The 17,571-nt window shown below is 27.0% G+C and overlaps 1 protein-coding gene across 3 annotated transcripts; it reads right to left on the bottom strand.

Annotated features, from left to right (window-relative positions):
• Positions 1–999: 999 nt before the first annotated feature.
• LOC107440489 (RWD domain-containing protein 4) lies at positions 1,000–11,240 on the bottom strand. Of its 3 annotated transcripts, none has more exons than XM_016053429.5 (7): positions 11,132–11,240; positions 9,853–9,930; positions 8,421–8,501; positions 7,561–7,670; positions 6,247–6,292; positions 2,653–2,808; positions 1,000–1,264 (listed from the first exon to the last, which is right to left on the bottom strand). In XM_016053429.5, the coding sequence occupies exons 2-7, from the start codon at positions 9,874–9,876 to the stop codon at positions 1,091–1,093; spliced, it is 591 nt and encodes a 196-aa protein (XP_015908915.1). In that variant the 5' UTR covers positions 9,877–9,930; positions 11,132–11,240; the 3' UTR covers positions 1,000–1,090. The 3 variants fall into 3 exon arrangements, with proteins under 3 accessions (XP_015908915.1, XP_015908914.1, XP_087013439.1); XM_016053428.3 differs by having other exon boundaries at positions 11,091–11,200; XM_087157313.1 differs by lacking the exon at positions 11,132–11,240 and adding an exon at positions 10,933–10,957.
• Between the last annotated feature and the right edge of the window lie 6,331 nt (positions 11,241–17,571).

Raw genomic sequence — 17,571 nt, 5'->3', positions numbered from 1 at the left:
CTGTAGTTATTCGCTATTTATTCGCAAAGAAGACTGAGACATAGCAATTCAACTGTATTCAACATAATAAAAATATTATGCAGGCAATATTTTTAAAAATGTTAATTGGAATTTTATTTAAGTAATTAAAATGATTTTAAATCATGGGATAACAAAAGGGCAAGATTTTTGAAAATGACCCAACTATGTAATGATGCATCATGTGTGGCTAACCTATATATACCTTTATAAGCCCATAGTGGCTGATGTTTGGAGTTTTAAACAAAAGAGAAACATATTGTATATGAATATTGTTACAATAATATGGAATGGAGAATTTCAGTTCTTTTATATTGATTTTGTATAGCAGGAGTGAAAATAATTTATAACAGAAGTGTCACATGATAATCCAAAACTTATATGTAATGAATTAAGTGGAATATTACCAAAAATTCTCATTTTTATCTGTTTATTATTTTTATCTCATTTACATCCAGAAAAAACTTTTATTCCTTATTTTAAAAAAATTTCTAACTTTTTTTATTTGTCACATGAATGAATTTTAAAATAATTTGAGTAATTTTTTGAAGTTTCTATACTTGACACAAACAAGTTAAAATCTTCTCAAAAAATGCCTGTTAATTCATATTTTACACATGACTTAGATTTGCCAACTAATTTATTTTAAAAAGCTCTCATTTAAAATACCAATTATTTTTAAAATTCATAGAATACCTTTTTGTATGATGTTATCTATTGATATTCCTGCATAAATAGTCGCATTTGGAGCAGTATTCTTCTCCTTAACTAGTTCACTACATGAGAATCTATATTAAAGCTGCATAATGATTTGAATGAGAAGAATCACCACTAAGTTAAATCAAAAGCTTAATGGTGGCTGGCACTTACTGCAGACTTTCTTCTCTCAAACTTAGCACATCATTTTATTTAAATAAATACTACTAAACTCAGTGGCGTGACATCCCATAGAGGGCCATGGCCTAAATTAATATAACAATATAATATCTTAATATAATTTATTTAACAGATATTTTTAAAAATATAATTTATGATATGAATGTACACGTTTGGCACTATGAACATTAAAATGTTAAGATGTTGCATCATTCGTAGTTGGCTTTGGTCCTATTTGGCTCAAATGTTTGACAATATCCACCCAATCCCAGCCTCTAGGACGTTCTCCTTTAGCATCTAGTTTCTCTGCTAATTTCCTTTTCTGTTGTTTACTTAATTTTGGTTTTTTTTCTTTCTTGGAAGAAGAAACCTTTAAAAAAAATCTATATTTGAGAAAATTTCTAATAAAAATTTTATAAATGAATTATTTAAAACTGAGATGAATTAATGAACCTTTTATTTATAAACTAAACATTTATTTCAACTGTGACGCAAAAAAAACTCATAATTTACATTTAAGAACCAACAAGCTTCTTAAGTTTGGGCAGTTACAAAAAATTAATTAAAAGTTTATATCAATTCAATTAAGTTCTTGATGTTAGACAATACTAAAACAAAAATAATAAGCTTTGATTAATAACTCCTAGCAGGTTACTAACAAAAATCACATTTACTTAAATAGGTTACTGACAAGAGTCAGTAACCTCTATAAACATAATAGTAACATATTAATACATATATTATAAGTAAACATAAATATAGAAACAAACTTGTTTGACCAATTTTCTAAAAAGTGTAGGGAAAAAAAATCACAGGACATAATATTTTATAAATAAAAAAAACCTGCACCTGACATCAGTTATCATAATTTTTATTTATAGTAATCATGATTTACTCTAATATCTAAACTTCTGTTTTGACTAATATTTTTCTCCGACGTACACATCAATATTTTCATTTTTGTCCCTAAAAAATTTTGTATCGCTACCTTATAACTCTTATATCATTAAAGAAATGAAAGATTTTGTGATATATTTTTAAATAATCCCATAGGCAAAAAACATGAAATATGTTTTTATAGTTACAGAAAAATAAAAAAAAAGAATATAATGGACATCTTAATGTATTCAAACTGCATTCCTTGTGGTAAGTTCATTTGTTAAAAGTATTAAACCACAACTGAATTCACCAAAATTGTTATGATAATCGAACTACATTGCTTTTTAGCTTTAAATAAGTGTTTACTGAGTAATTTAACTCTTTGAGATAAAATAAGATCATATTCACTTCTTCGGTGAATAATGTTGGCGACCATTAACAAACAGTAAAGTATTTTGAGGAAAAGTCAATGTTATAAAAATGTTTGTTTTTAATTGGATAATTTTAGCTTTTGAAAAAAAAAATTCTGTTTTGTAGTGAGATAAGAAACAATAGCAAAACCATTTTAGAGATAGGTAAGTGAAATAGAAGATGTAGAATTTGTAATTAAAAAACATTTTTTAAAACAGCATATTCTATTAATAATAAAATTAAACAAAAATTTTATAGTTAATTTAGTGTTCTGTGAGAGGTTTATTGATTAATAAAACTTTTTTTGCAAGCAAGACAAATAAGTAGAGGTTTACAGTAATAATTATGCAAAGGCATGTAAAATATTGGATCATTAAGTCAATGACGCTAAAATTTATTTTAACGAGGATTAATCAGTATCAAATTAAAAGGTAACTTAAATTTTTGAGAACTAAATTTATACATTACCGTCTCTTCATTCACAATAACATTCTTCTCTTCTATAAATGGTGTGCTTTCAGGTAAAACAACAGTATCGGGTTGAAATTTAGTTAGCTCTTCAGCATTATCTTTAGCATATTCAAATAAAGTGTAAGTCATAGCCGTTCCAAGCCACATATCAGCCTAAATTTATTAAAAATATAACAAGAAATAAAAATGTTGTTGCAAACAGAAAATGTTTTGGAGTGTAAACTTAAAAAGTGTCTAGAAGTAATAATAGTAGTGTGTTTAATTTTTAATCAAAAACAATACCTAAAAAATTCCATAACATATTTTTATATGCAAGAATTAAAAGAAAAATTATTTTATTCAGATAACGACTATATATTTAATTTACTTTAAAAATTTATGCAATAGAACAGTGGCCTTTAGAACAGTAGGGAAACAGTTTTGCTCTTGAACAAATCGTTGTTCCATGCGTTAATTGCTAGTTAAACAAATTACAGTAAAATCTTGATTGTTTGAGTTTCCAATAAATTCCAGCAAGTGAAAAAAAAACAGCCTTGCTTGCGAACAATGACCAACGCAGACACAACACGTGGAGCAATTACTACTACTGAATGTTGACCCAAAACTTGTATATTAAACACTGAAACACGAGTGAACAGTGTGTTATAAAATATTAAAAAAATTAAACAATTATTTTTAAGTACCTGGTGCCTTAAAATATAATGAATATTGTAATTTGGTGTAATGCAGTAAATGTACCCTCATCATCTAATGTAAGTGAATTTTCTTTAAATATAATATATCCTAAAATTAAGTACTGAAATTTCAAAGTTGCTTTGTTTCCATTCATTTGGATATTTCTTAAATTTTAAGTTTTTGAAAATTCAATGTAGGTTCAGTCCCTTTTACCTTGAATTGTCAAGACTCTACTGTATATCCATAATGACAGGAAAAGCAATTTTCATTTTTTTATACACTAGGGCAGGGGTGGCAAACCTTTATACACCAACGTGCCATTTTCTCTAAAAAATTGCTTAATGAGGTCATAGACGTGCCATCAAATAATTTTGACTTTGTGATTATTGGGAAAATAATACAGTCAGACCTCGATATAAGGTCACCCTAAGGGACATCGCAAAAGTCACCTTATAAGCGGGGTGACCTTTTAACCGATTCATTAGCGGTTTGGAAATAGTACACATTAAGACTTTTTAAAAATGTTAATACAAACGAAAACGATCAGCCATAAATTAAATGTTTAAGTCAATAAATTTTAACAGAATAAGTAAAGAATTAAAGAAAGTGAGATTTAAAAAAAAAATTAGTTTACAATAAAGCTGTTTACAAATTTCCTCAAAGTGCACATATGTTACATACATTACATCTTACCTTATTTAAAATAATCATTTATGCAGGTCTGTTTTGTTTTTGGTTTCACTTTTTGAACAATGTTTTCTAGATTTTGTAACTTCTCAAAATGTTACTCAGCTCCCTCATGATTTGTAAAAAAATTTCGTAACACATTTATTGCATTGGAAATTTCCACATGGGTTATAGCTACAGGATCACTGTCATTGTCCTCACTGTCCACAACTTGTGAAACAATTTCAGAAATTGTAGCTTGTTTGTTGGCTGCAACATTTTCCTAGAACTCGAGAGGGGTAATTGCCTTGTAAGGAAGTTAAATAGGCTTTTGTTAGAAAAGAGCTTCCCTCGCCTCAGATAAAAATGACCTTATAAGCGATAACGATTTTTAAAACTTTACCATATATCCGATATTTTGTAACAAAGAATTCCTATTCAGTGAGCCGGGACTTTAGAAAAGTGACCTTATATGCGGATGACCTTATATCGAGGTCTGACTGTAATACTAAATACTATCAACTGAAAACTCTTTATTTACAGTGAGAAAAAATACATTTTGCAATACGTCAGTTATACGCGTAATTCAACTTTCAAGTAACATTAGTGTGACTTCTGTAGTTGCAGATTAGATGACTAATAACTTATATTAGGTTGTAAGATGCTTGTTTAAACAGGACTGTTAATTTTTTTTGCTAGTTATTTATTGTTAGCTTGTTATTTATGGTTATTAATTGTTTTTTTAGCATTATTTTTTACTTTTTTGTGAATTTTAATTTAATTGTTACAAATGCTTCATAGTTTAACAACAATTGTGATCGGTGGAGTGCCCAAAATATTGTGTAGCGTGCCATAAATGGCACGCGTGCCATTGGTTCGCCATCCCTGCACTAGGGTAAACAAAATTAAATATAGATAAAAGCAAACCATAAGTATGAATCAACAAATTAAGTATATAAAACAAGACTTAAATATGGTAGATAAAATACTTCAAAGTACGGAATAAAATGTAGGGACAAAACGCTTCTAAAGATTCAAGAATTTTTTTTTATTAGTCTTAACTAAATTCACATCTTTAATACAATATTCATTGCCATAAGTTATTTTTATGTTTGCGCTATGCGAGTACATACAAATAAGCGTCAATGCATATAATAAATGCATTAAATATCTAAAAAAGAAACATCTTAACAATTTGTTCAGGACAATTTATTTTGGAAGGAACATCTTAACAATTTGTTCAGGAACTTCGAATTTAAAATTAATTTCAATGTTATTTCAAAAAGTTTCAGAAGTTTTATAATGCAACAGCCAAACATGATGACGCTTAGTCAAATTACAAAGATTTTATGTATTGTCAATGTCAAAAAAGTAATCAAGGTTATAATTATATCTCTCACAAAAATGAAAGAAAAATCAGACAAAATAATCAGTGGAAAAATCACTATACAGAAATATAAAAAATTAAACCCATTAAAAGGAAAAAATACACTTAAAAAAAGTTTCAATAATTTGGATGTGAATAGAGGAATAATGTTTGACAGAACTAATGTTAATTCACAAGAGAATAAAAGCTATAAAAAAATTACAAATTATAAGAAATACATTAATACAATGGCTAATAAATTATTTATCTTTAAAGATTTTAGGCTTTTTGCTTGACATATGCATTTTTAAAAAATAAATATAATCGTTGTTGTTAATGCTCATATAAAATTAATTATAATATTGTAAATTTTAATTTGTTTGAACCCAGGCTATCATAATAGCATCCCTTGAATATGCTGTCTCATGAATTACTGACAACACAGCATCAAATTTCTGATAGATTTGACTACAAATATTGAATATAAATATAAAAATTTGACTATATTTGTTTATAAATATTTAACACAAATTTTATGCTTCTACAGTTGAGAATATTTCCATATCGGAGCTTGTTCTAACCAAAATCTTTGAGTGCAACTGCCCAGTACGTGTACTTTCAATAAAATTTATTATAGTACCCAGGAAAGGTTACAAGCTGTACTATTTGAATTTGCCTCTTTCTTTTAGTTTCTCGAGTATCACTATCCAGTTGTAACCAAAACTTGGTGACCAGATACTGATACAGAAATCTTTCACTATAGGTGTGTTGTTGATTATAACACTTGTAAAATGTCTTCATTTTTAAAATAATATATTTTAAAAACCAACAGTAGCTGTAAACATATTTCATAAAATATTGAAACAATTTTACAGTTCATTTACCTGATTTAGTAGTTCAGATATAATTTTCTGTTTTACATCTGGAACTCTAAGAGAAAATAAATACAGATTTTATTTATATAGAGGAGATTTTCAAATAAATATTTTATTCAATGAAATGTAATTAATAAGATAGAATATAATTAAGATAACTAAACTATTTAGTATGGTTTATAACATTACAATACTGTACAAAGTTGCTAATAAACATTAGGAAACAACATTTCTTAAATACATTGCATGCATAATTTTTAAAATCAATATAACACATAAATCTTTTTGCAATAAAAAAGACTTCCTTGTATATTAATTTTGAAAACAAGCTTAAAAAAAGGATTCTAAAAAAGTAAAGAAGTCTTAAAAATGAGTCCTGATCTTATTCTACTAACAGATTTTAAATATAACAAGGAAAAAAAATTTTAAAAATTATTTAAGCAATATATACATAATTTATTGTTTGGGTTTGAGGAGAACTGCGGACTAAGTCTGGGTTTTCTGCTGCAATGTAACAAAAGAAAACACATTTCCAATGGGGTACATTGGAGGAATGAAGGAGCCACTAGGCCACAAAGCAAAGATTCTTATATCGACGAGTTCTAAATTCAAATCAAAATTTTTCATCCAACACCCCCATTCAAAGTGACTTACTCTCCCAACCATAGTACCCGCCACCAGCCGAGACCGATGCCTGAAGTTCTCCATGAAAGCCTCACTATATATATTTTTTCAATTGCTTTCACTTGCATTCTATTTAAATTCTTTCTGCATACAATAAAGGAAAGCAAAAGAGTGCTTTTAAATGCCATATTTTATTGATTTAAAATTTAATTCTATAGTCACAGCGATATCAGAAATTTGAAGCATATATTATTAAAATACTTATTTAAATTTAGCTCATTGAAAATATCATAAAATTTTTCACTGGAAAAATTATAGTAAAGAAACTATTTTAGTGAAGAAAAAAGATGCAATGCAACAAGATTGGGATTTTTATTAAGAGGTAAAGATAATATAAAAACAGGTGTAAGAGATTATGCAGAAAAAGCATATCATTAAATATTAATCAAAAAGTTTACAAACTAGTTTAAATTCAAAAATAAATACATTTGTATTTATAATTCCATTTTACAAAAAATTATTTTAAGAAACCTATTAATATAAATATATTTCCAATCACAAAAAATATTTTTAAAAAATATTAAATGCGTTCAGAATTTAAAATTTAAATAATGAATTATTTAAAAGCAAATAAAAAAAATGGCAAATGTTAATGGCTTATTAAAATTTAACAACCACTGAAGAAAAAACATTTCTTACAATTTCTTATTGTAAAATGCATCTAAATTTATCTTTGGAGGAACATTTGGATATTGTTCAACCCATAGGACTTCTAGTAAAAAGGACTTAGGATCATCATCAGTTCCTATCTAAAATTGACGAAAAAATACAAATCTTACAAAAATTATTAACAAGTAAATACAAAAGAAGAGTAAAACATGGAACATATTTATTGGTTCAAAGTGACAACATATTGATTGAAATCCTCATACCATCATCACTACTTCAAAATGCTTATATTTTATAGATTTGCATATTTACACAGTTAACCGTAAGTAAGTTGAAGACCGAATTACAGTTTTATAGCAGCAAAAATACTAAAATATAATTAAAAAATATACTAAAATATACTTAATATAATAAATCAATCTATTTTGCATAAGCATATTTTTATTCCTCATATTCAACATTATATTTGGGTTCTTGATTATCAATAATTTACGTTTTAGTAATTGAATTTAACTATAAGCAAACACTTATAATAGATGCACAGTGCAGGAAAAGAAAACGAACCACCCTGAATAATTTTTGATCCAATGAACCAGATCTTCACATTAATAGGAGAAGATGACCTAAAATATGCTAATTAATAAGTACAGACGATATTTTAAGTTACGAAATCAGACACAAAAACGCATTTCTCTGAAAAAACATACCTTATTCAAGATTTTTTTTAATAAAATAATAAAACATAATAAATATTTACCAAAAGTTATTTTATGCAAGGTATTATCTTTGAACGAATTTTATAATTGCGTGCAAAAAATTTTCTATTTGCTTAAAAAGTTCTCGAGATATAGCGAATACACTAAATCTCATGAAAAAAATCTCCAGCTTACTTTGTACTGGTAACAAGTTTTAGAAATTTGTTTGAAATTCAGATCTCCATCATATATCGAGGATAAAACTTCAAATTCTTCCTAAAATTAAAAAAGCGGCAAATTTATATATATAGTAAGAAATAAGAGAAACGATACAAGAAATTTGCAATTCCGTCATACAGCGAAATAATATAAGACACATTCATACATTTATTTTGAACATTTGAAAAACTAGAAAATATTCGATGCATAAACCTATTTTTAACTCTAGAACTAATAATAGGTGTAGAAAATAATGAATCAGGTTAGAATAAGTTGTTGCTAATGTAACTGCTCAATAAGCAATTAAACTTTTTCACCAGTTTAATATTTATACTATGTATTATTGTTTATTTATTACACATAGTATATAACTTTAAACATTTAAAGTTCATCAAGAATACTGCTCATTATTTCTATAATGACAAAATCAACAAATTCACCATACTTAAATAAACATAAATCAATAACACATAAAAAAATCTAAAATTATAAATGTACCTAATGTTTCAGTGATTAATCTTGTTATTATGTACACTAAACAGTTATTACACATACTTACTAAAACAGCTGGCAGATATAAATGATTGATTGCTACAAATAACTAACATATTAAATAAAATGTCTGTTTGTTTTTTTATTTTTACCATATATAATAAATTAATCTTTATAAAGGTTATAAAAATATCATGATTTTTTCTTATTTATACCTTGATTACATTATGGTTTATACAAAAATACATTTTTTTTTTCCATTTATACTGGATTTTTAGTCAAATTGAATCATTGAGTGGGTGGGAAGTAATCAATATTTTTAACCTATTAATAAAACAAAAACGGCTAATACTTAACATATTAGAGAATTTTAAAAATTAAATAATTAGGTCCAAATTGATTATTTATAAAAGACTGACTTAATTGTAATACAAATATCAAAATTGATTCACAATTGCTTCATTTATTTTGAAAAATACTATATCATTAATGTAAGGACAGAGTCCTCAAAACCTTTTTTGAAAACTTGACTAATTAGCTGAATCATTGTTTCGATTATTTTTTTTATTTAGATTTAAATCAAATGATTAGAATTTTGATTCAATAAGCTGATTTTAATAGTTTGATTTAAATCAATGACATGTAAAATGTTTATTAACCTATCTATTATTATATAAAAAAAAAAAAAAAAAAATTTCTTATAATGCATCTTATAATATCTGTGTATTATAATGCTTTCTTATAATACACAGAAGTTTCTTATAATGCATCTTTTTCCCCTCAAATACAATTTGTATCAAATTATTATGTACTATCAATATTACCAACTAAAATTACTATTCTGCAAATTCACCTATTGAATTCTAATTTCTCACAAAGAAATATGCCATAATATTACTTAAGCTTACTTTCTTACCTCTTGTAACTCTTCACAACTCATTATGAAATTATTAATACTGCACTTTAAAGTGAGGTAAAACAGATTCTTCTTAAACTAAAATGCAAGCAAATTATAATTAGTTGATGATAATGATTTTGAATAATAAATAGGTAAAAATATTAGAAATACTAAGCAAAATAAAATTAAAATTGATAAAAATGAAAGTTCAAAAACAAATCATCCCACCCTGTATAAACTTAAATGTTAAATAAAACAGTTAAATAAATAGCATGAAAAAATTAATTTGAGATGTTTTAAAGAATATGTCAAACGAGAATAATAATTCCAATTTGTCACTTAAATTTTAACTTTTTTATTGTTTGTTTCAATGTTAATTACCTATTGACTAGAACTAACACATCAATTAAAATTGTATGAAATTGGTACTATTTGAAAGTATTTCTTTATTTTACGTGCATAATTTTCAAAAAATTAATAATTCTTTTAAAAAAATAATAACATGTGCTGAGTAAACGTGAAAAGTACATATAATTGAAATACATATTCCACTGAAGACATGGGACATTTTTTTCTTTTTGATTTTTTGTAGCTTTGCAATTCATACAATGCTATTATGCTCATAAATGCAACTATTTAAAAGGCAATTAATTAAGGGAGATGTCCATATCGTGATCTGTGGCAGAATAATCGCAACTTCCGCACGTCTTGGCAACTTCCGGGCAGCGGCCATCAAAAACTAAAAAAAACATCACAGATAAGAACCAACTCAAAAGGTATAACTTGTAGCCTCAACATCTAGATGTTATTATTATTTTTTTTTTTAATATTTCAAGATTAAATTCTATTTGGCACTTTGACGATTCTAGTTTGCATGACAAATCACGATGCGGAAATATCCCATGGAAATATTTCATGGCAATGCTCAAAATCTTTATAAATAAAATCGATTTTATTCTTTATCAATATCTTGTTATAATAAATTTATTTCAAGTGTTTAAAGACGGTTTGGAACTAATTCATCAAATTTTAATTCATGCTTCATTTTTATTATATAAATGTCTAATAAACAATTAATGAAATTTAAAGTATTTTAACTTTTTTCAGAAAATTTGTTCCTCCGTGCACATTCTATCTGAATAAAATGTATCTCTAAAATATTTTAGAATAAAACTCTATAATACAAAAATAATGTAAGTACAAATACAGCAATATATGTGAAGTATTGAAATCAATATATAAAAAGTTATATGTACTCTTTAAAGAAAACGCAATATAGAAAAACAGATTTGTTTACTTCTAAAATGTCAATGACGTTGCCATTAATGAAACTTTTATGTTTGCTGCTTGGGAAACTTCTGGCTGCTTATTTTAGTAAAACTTAAAAACTTTTAACTGTCAATAGTGAAATTATTTATAGGGAGCGCTATAAGCAATCGTGACGCTCAAATACGCCGTCTGGAGGCAAGACCACTTCCATGCCTTTCGCTCTTCATTCTTCCCTCTACTTCTCTTTTCAGTTGTATAGGAATGTACTACGTAATTTTTCCTTTTCTTAATGTTTTTCGTATTTAATTGTCAAAATATTTTTTTTTAAATTTCTATTATGCTTTCTTTTAGAACTATGATTAATGCAGTTTACAGTTCCATATAGTTTCTTAACTTATAAGTTTTAATCTATTTGAAAATCAAGACGTAAACTAGCATACTTCTTTCTTATATGACTCTCCACACGCTAATGGAGAAAGCATGTTAAATGTTTTCATAGATAGAGATTTCTGCTCTACGCCATCTGTAGCCTATTTCGATCGAGAATCAGGGAACTCTATTATTTTGAGCTTGGAACTGTTTCCGAAGGATTGACTTTCATTGATCCAGTTCAATTGATATCCATTTTTTTGGTACTTTTATTGTGTCGCTTTTACTGCTTGAAGTAAAAATATTGAAACAAATTTTAAGTTAAATTTATGAGAGGAAAAAAAGACAAAGATAAATTACCTACAATCCTGATTGCTAAATAATAAAGCTCATTTGAAATTATGATAAAATTGTTCCGGTTGTTCAAAAATTCAATCAGAAAATTTAGTCAAGACTGATGAATTTATTTATCAATTAGTAGACTATAATTTTCATAAGGAATGATGAATAAGTCGCATTTGAATAACCATACAAAATAAAATATTACTAAATTTAGCCAAAACTGAAATTTTCTCATATGATGCTCATCTCTAAAACGAAACTACTTTGATACCACATAGTTGATATTTTAATTATACAACTAATCAATAAAAATGACTGAAAATAATTGTGTGTCCAAAATAGAAAAATACTCTTTCGAGTTGGAATTCAACTTGTACCTAAGAATGTAAAAAAGGTGTTTACGGATATAAAGTGCGAATACTGTACTTTTTTAATTAATCAAAAGTTAAGCTGCTATTTTATAATTAAGCAGCTAGTTTAATTCAGCAAAAGAGAATACTGGCAAAATTAACATGCATATTTATTTCAGTTTATCATTAAAATCAAAAATTGGGTATTATAAGTTCGCAGTACTTAAATAATAAAATTTTTAAACGTCCTATAAAATTTGATTACTAGCAATTAAAAATATATTTTTTTAATTATTCACCTTATATTTGACTTCAAATTAAGTTGAACAAAAACACCAAGAAGGTTAAACTGCGAAATAGTTATTTTATTTAAATCAACATCATCACTATTATTAATAATACTAAATTCATTTTGTTTTCATGTTTGTCGTATTTATTAAAGTCACTAAGATAGAGTATTAAAGTAATCATGAATAAAAATCTAAATCTTACCTACAAATTCCATAATTTTTTTTACATGTCCTTGTCCACAGTAAAAATCTAACCCGTAAAATTCGATCTTTATCTTTCAACACTTTTCAATGATCACTTAGTTCATAAATCATACAAATCCTGAGTAACTCACTTTCAAGCGCGTTCGTGAACGACGGAAAAAACGGAATGTTCTTGTTGGTAAAATAGGTAGCGACTTTTCTCCCGAGTAATTTCACAAAATAAATATGGATCAAAATATATTAAAATTGCTTTTGGAAGAAAGGTAACAATTAATAGTTAAACTATTAATAGTTAAAACAAAACTACTAATACTTTTAGTAGTTATAAAAAATTAATAACTAAAACGAAAAAACTTCTATTAATGAAAATATAAATTAGTAATTTATGCTTTTTTTTTTCGCAACCTGTTCTCGCAAGTAGTGAAAACCACTTTTCGTAGTATTATAACGACATCTAATTTCTAAAAATAGAACTACAAAATCACATGTAACAAATACTTTCTATGCATTTAAAAAGATTTAAAAACTAATTTTACAAAAATAATCATTTTAGGTTATGGCTAACACGACTCTTAAATTTCGTGAAAATTTTCGAGACTCTTAGTACGCTATTTAATCCGTGAAATTATTGGGCGTGAATTGTAAGTCCACCTTAACAAAAAAACTTTTGTTTAACTAAAACAAGATTAGAAAAAAACCATAACAGTGCTTGTTAAAAAAAAAAACTTAAACTTTTGAGTTGGCAGGCGACAGAATCGTGCCAAACAAAACAATCTGCAATACAATTCAACCCAATTCAACAAACAAGAAAAGCGTTGATGATCTTTTTATTCGAACATAGTTCAAAATGCGTGTTTATAAGTGGAAACAGTTCAAAATGCTTGTTTGAAGAAATGGACACAGCTTTGATTGCGTGTTTAAAAAAAATAAACACAACTCGAAACGCGTGTTTAAGAAAATAGGCACAGCTAATAGTGTTTAAGAAAATGGACACAGCAAAAAATGTTCCTTTTTAATGTTTAACTCAAATTTAATAACTAAAGGAATAACTGCGTGATTACTTTTCCTTAGTTATTTAAACACTAAAACCATAATTATAATCATTAAGGGATAAAGTCTCGGACTTAAATGATTGGGATGGCGGGCATATTACAGTTTTCTCTTTTCAGGCGATCTCTTCAGATTCAGAACACTAAACGATATAATGGATTTTAAAAATCTAAATTCTTAAAAAAATATTTTAATACCAATATTATCAATTTATTGGATCCATAACAACCCTGTAAAACAATTGTTGGCAAATTAAGTTCTTTTTTAAAAAAAATAAAGAATTATCTAGATGATTTACGAAAAAGGATATCACATTATGAATTTATTTGTTCATTTTCTTTAGAAAAATAACAATTCTCATACTAGAAAATCGAGGTTTCAGCTGAGTTGAGCATAAAAAGCTCATCGACAAGAAATATTTTTCTATGAGTTTTTTTTTTTTTTTTTTTGCATATTTTTTTAATTATTTTATTAATATTGTAGTGCGAAAGGTTTGTATTTGCATCATTCCGTTTTCTTGGAAAAAGCTCTTTGCTTTGTATTTCTGTTTACCTAATCATGACAACTATGATAAAAATACTAAAACAAGATTTACTATTCGCTTTTTTTCAACCTTAGTGACAATATTTTTAAGAAAAGATTTTTTATCCTTTCAGGATTAAAGGTTTGAAGTTGTAATATTTTTGCTTCATTTGGACAAAGGTTTTTAGTGTAAACATTTTTGTGACAATAAAACGAAAATTCCGACACAAGGTTTCAGTGGGGTTACATGCTTTCCGGGATTTGATGTTATAATGTGAGTTTTGATGATGGTGCAGTAGATGATGATTTTGCGCTGCATCATCAGGGCTCACATCGTGTATGATTATCTTCAGCGCGTGAAATGGCCAGCTTGATCACCGGACTTGAATCTTATCGAGCATTTTTGGGATACTTTAGAAAGCTTAGCTGCTTTCAGTCCTCCTCCTCAGATCCTTGCCATGCTGGCAATTGCTTTGCAAGAGCAATGGCTCGCACTTCCAACGGAGATCGCATAATTGAAAGCATCACACATAGCTGTATGTGATATACAAGGCCCAACATCAGGGGGGAAGGTGGGCGCACGATGCGCCCACTTAAAGCTTGGGGGGGGGGGCATTTTCATACTAAATAAAACGAATAGTTTGGGGGGATTTAGAATTTGCCCAAGAGCTTGGGGGTGGGGGATGAGGGCCACTGGTGATATAATACTACGAAAGGTGATCATACTCCATACTGAAGGTCATTAACGGACTCATCACATTTATTCGTTACATATATATGCTAATTTTTGTAAAACCGTATTTTACAGTGGCGTAAATGACACTCTCACGGTGCGGGGGCGCAAGATCAAGAAATAATACACTATGATAGGGATGCATAATCTGCGGCCCGCTAGTTTTTAATATGCTTCCACGACAGCACCTGGACATAGGAAAAATTATTATTATTTTTTTTTTTGGAAAATAAAAAAAATATCGGAATTATGTTTCGCATTTATGTTTTTGAAGCGTCATTTTAAATCCTTGTAGTTCTTCGAATGCTTTTTCGGTGGTAATCGATACGATTTTCCTAAGTTTCAAATAATCCAAATATTTTTAATTCGGCAAAATTTTGATGCGTGAATTTCGAATTACTCGCTTACTCTAGGAACTATTTCTCGAAGTTTAACTCGTAACTAAGTTCTGAGTAATACTCGTTTTTCTAAGAATCGCATTGTTGCTCTAAATATATTTTTTTCTATTATTTTTTTAATACTTATTGTACGCATTTCCACATGCTTATGTAGATCCCGATATTTTTATGCCATTCGTATCGCGCATTTAAACGTGCGTTTTATTTGTGCCTATTTCATTTCAAATCTGACATTTTTATTAAAAAATAATATTTTTTTTAACAGTTTGCTACACTTTATCACGGGGTTTCGAAAAATCTTAGTATTTTTAATAAGGTAATATAACGAATTGCGATTTTCGAATCAGCGATTTTAATCATCCCTTATAACATGCTTTATTTTTAATGATTTTATCGTCAAATTATCAGTTGTTCTTTCTTCTTTTCAAATGCTGTTATTACCACGCGTTTTCTTTTTTAAATTGATATTTTTAAAACAATATTATTATAATACAGGAAATTCGAACGATGATTTTTACTGTTTTCGGACTTGATTTCATAATTTTTTGTATGAGGTTAAAAAAGTGCTTAAAAACCGTTTGGAGATTCATCATTCATAAAATATCTTATAATTCTCTAAAAATAAAAGTCCTAAAGCCAAAAAATATACTTAACTGAATGTTTAATCTTATTTACAGCTATGAGGCGGTTTTTATTTATCAACCCTTATTATTAGACCCCTTACAATTTCTTCCATTAAAAAATTTAATTTGCATTTTTGTTGCTCAATAAAATATTTATCTACTGTTTTCTTACTGTTATTTTATACATTATTTTTGTGTACTATTTGCGCAAGTTTCATTAAAATCTATGAGTAACTTTTCGAGTAGTAGTCATTTTTGTAGTTTTTTTTTTTTAAATTTATGACAACCAGAAGAGGTCTGCATTTTGCAAATAGGTCAAAACAATAATAATATTTGGTTAGAAATTTATATCAATTTGGGGGAAGGGGCGGCAAGATGTTTATTTAGAGAAAGCACATTTTTGAATCTGAGTAGTAATTTAATCAATAGTAAATCCTGATAAACACATTTCAGTTTGGTACTAAAAACAAAAAAAATTCAAAATAAAAAACAATATTTTTAAAAACCACGTTTTTGTAGTAGAGAATAATAATTAAAATAAAATTTGAAAAACGAAAAACGTGGGGTGCATGAAATACATAACAGTAATGTTATATTAGTGTGTGTATGTGTGCTCTTGAGAATATGTGTATGTATATCTGTAATTGTATCTGAATGTAGATGTGGAATATGTTTGTGTATATGCATATGTAAGTAGCTGTGCATGTGTATAGAAAATGTGTATATATATGCTCATATGTTCTGTTATGTATTTCATTCACCCCACGTTTTTTGTTCTTCAAATTTTTTTTTAATTATTATTCTCCACTACAAAAACGTGGTCTTTAAAAATATTGTTTTTATTTTGAATTTTTTTATTTTAAATTATAATTTTTTTAATTTTTATTTTATATTTTTTAAAAATTATTACTTTTTAATTATTATTCTTCACTACAAAAAACGTGGTTTTTAAAAATATATATTTTTATTTAGATTATTTTTCTTTGTCAAGAGTACTACAAGATCACTACTAAAATAATAGATTTTTCATTTTAAATTAGGGATACGAAAATCTTTATAGAAAAACAATACCTTTACGACTTTCATTAGTTTTATGCTGATGACAACCAAAACGATCTGGAAATGAATGAGGAAAAACTGGATCCTACCACGTGATTTTTCAGCCAATAAAAATACTCCGACAATAAAAATCTTTTCACCTGACATGTAATACTAATTTGAAATAATGGAATCGACAAAAGACAATCTCGAAAATGATTTTTTTTTAAATTTTAATTTTATTTTACTTTGTATATATTTTTTCTCTTCATTTTCATGCATTGTCATCCAATTCTGAACTATGCGCCAAATTTGAAGTTTGTGGCTAGTTGGGAAGTTAGTTTAAAATCGATTGCAAAATTCCACCCGGACAGACATACACGAAGGCAAGTTTATATAAACGTGGTAAAAAAAAGCCTTTTTTTAAAAAAAAATGTTTAAATTCCCAATTTTTTAACATACTAAAAATATAAAAAGGTAAAGAAATGCCATTCATAAGGTTGTTTTATTTTAAATAATTATTAAACAGATTTATTTAACTTATGTGCA

Source organism: Parasteatoda tepidariorum, chromosome 2 (assembly GCF_982258835.1).
Source record: "Parasteatoda tepidariorum strain Cologne lab strain chromosome 2, Ptep-v5.0, whole genome shotgun sequence".
Classification (NCBI taxonomy): domain Eukaryota; kingdom Metazoa; phylum Arthropoda; class Arachnida; order Araneae; family Theridiidae; genus Parasteatoda; species Parasteatoda tepidariorum.
The sequence above is the reverse complement of the archived record's forward strand: the minus strand, read 5'-3'. Positions and strand labels throughout refer to the sequence as shown.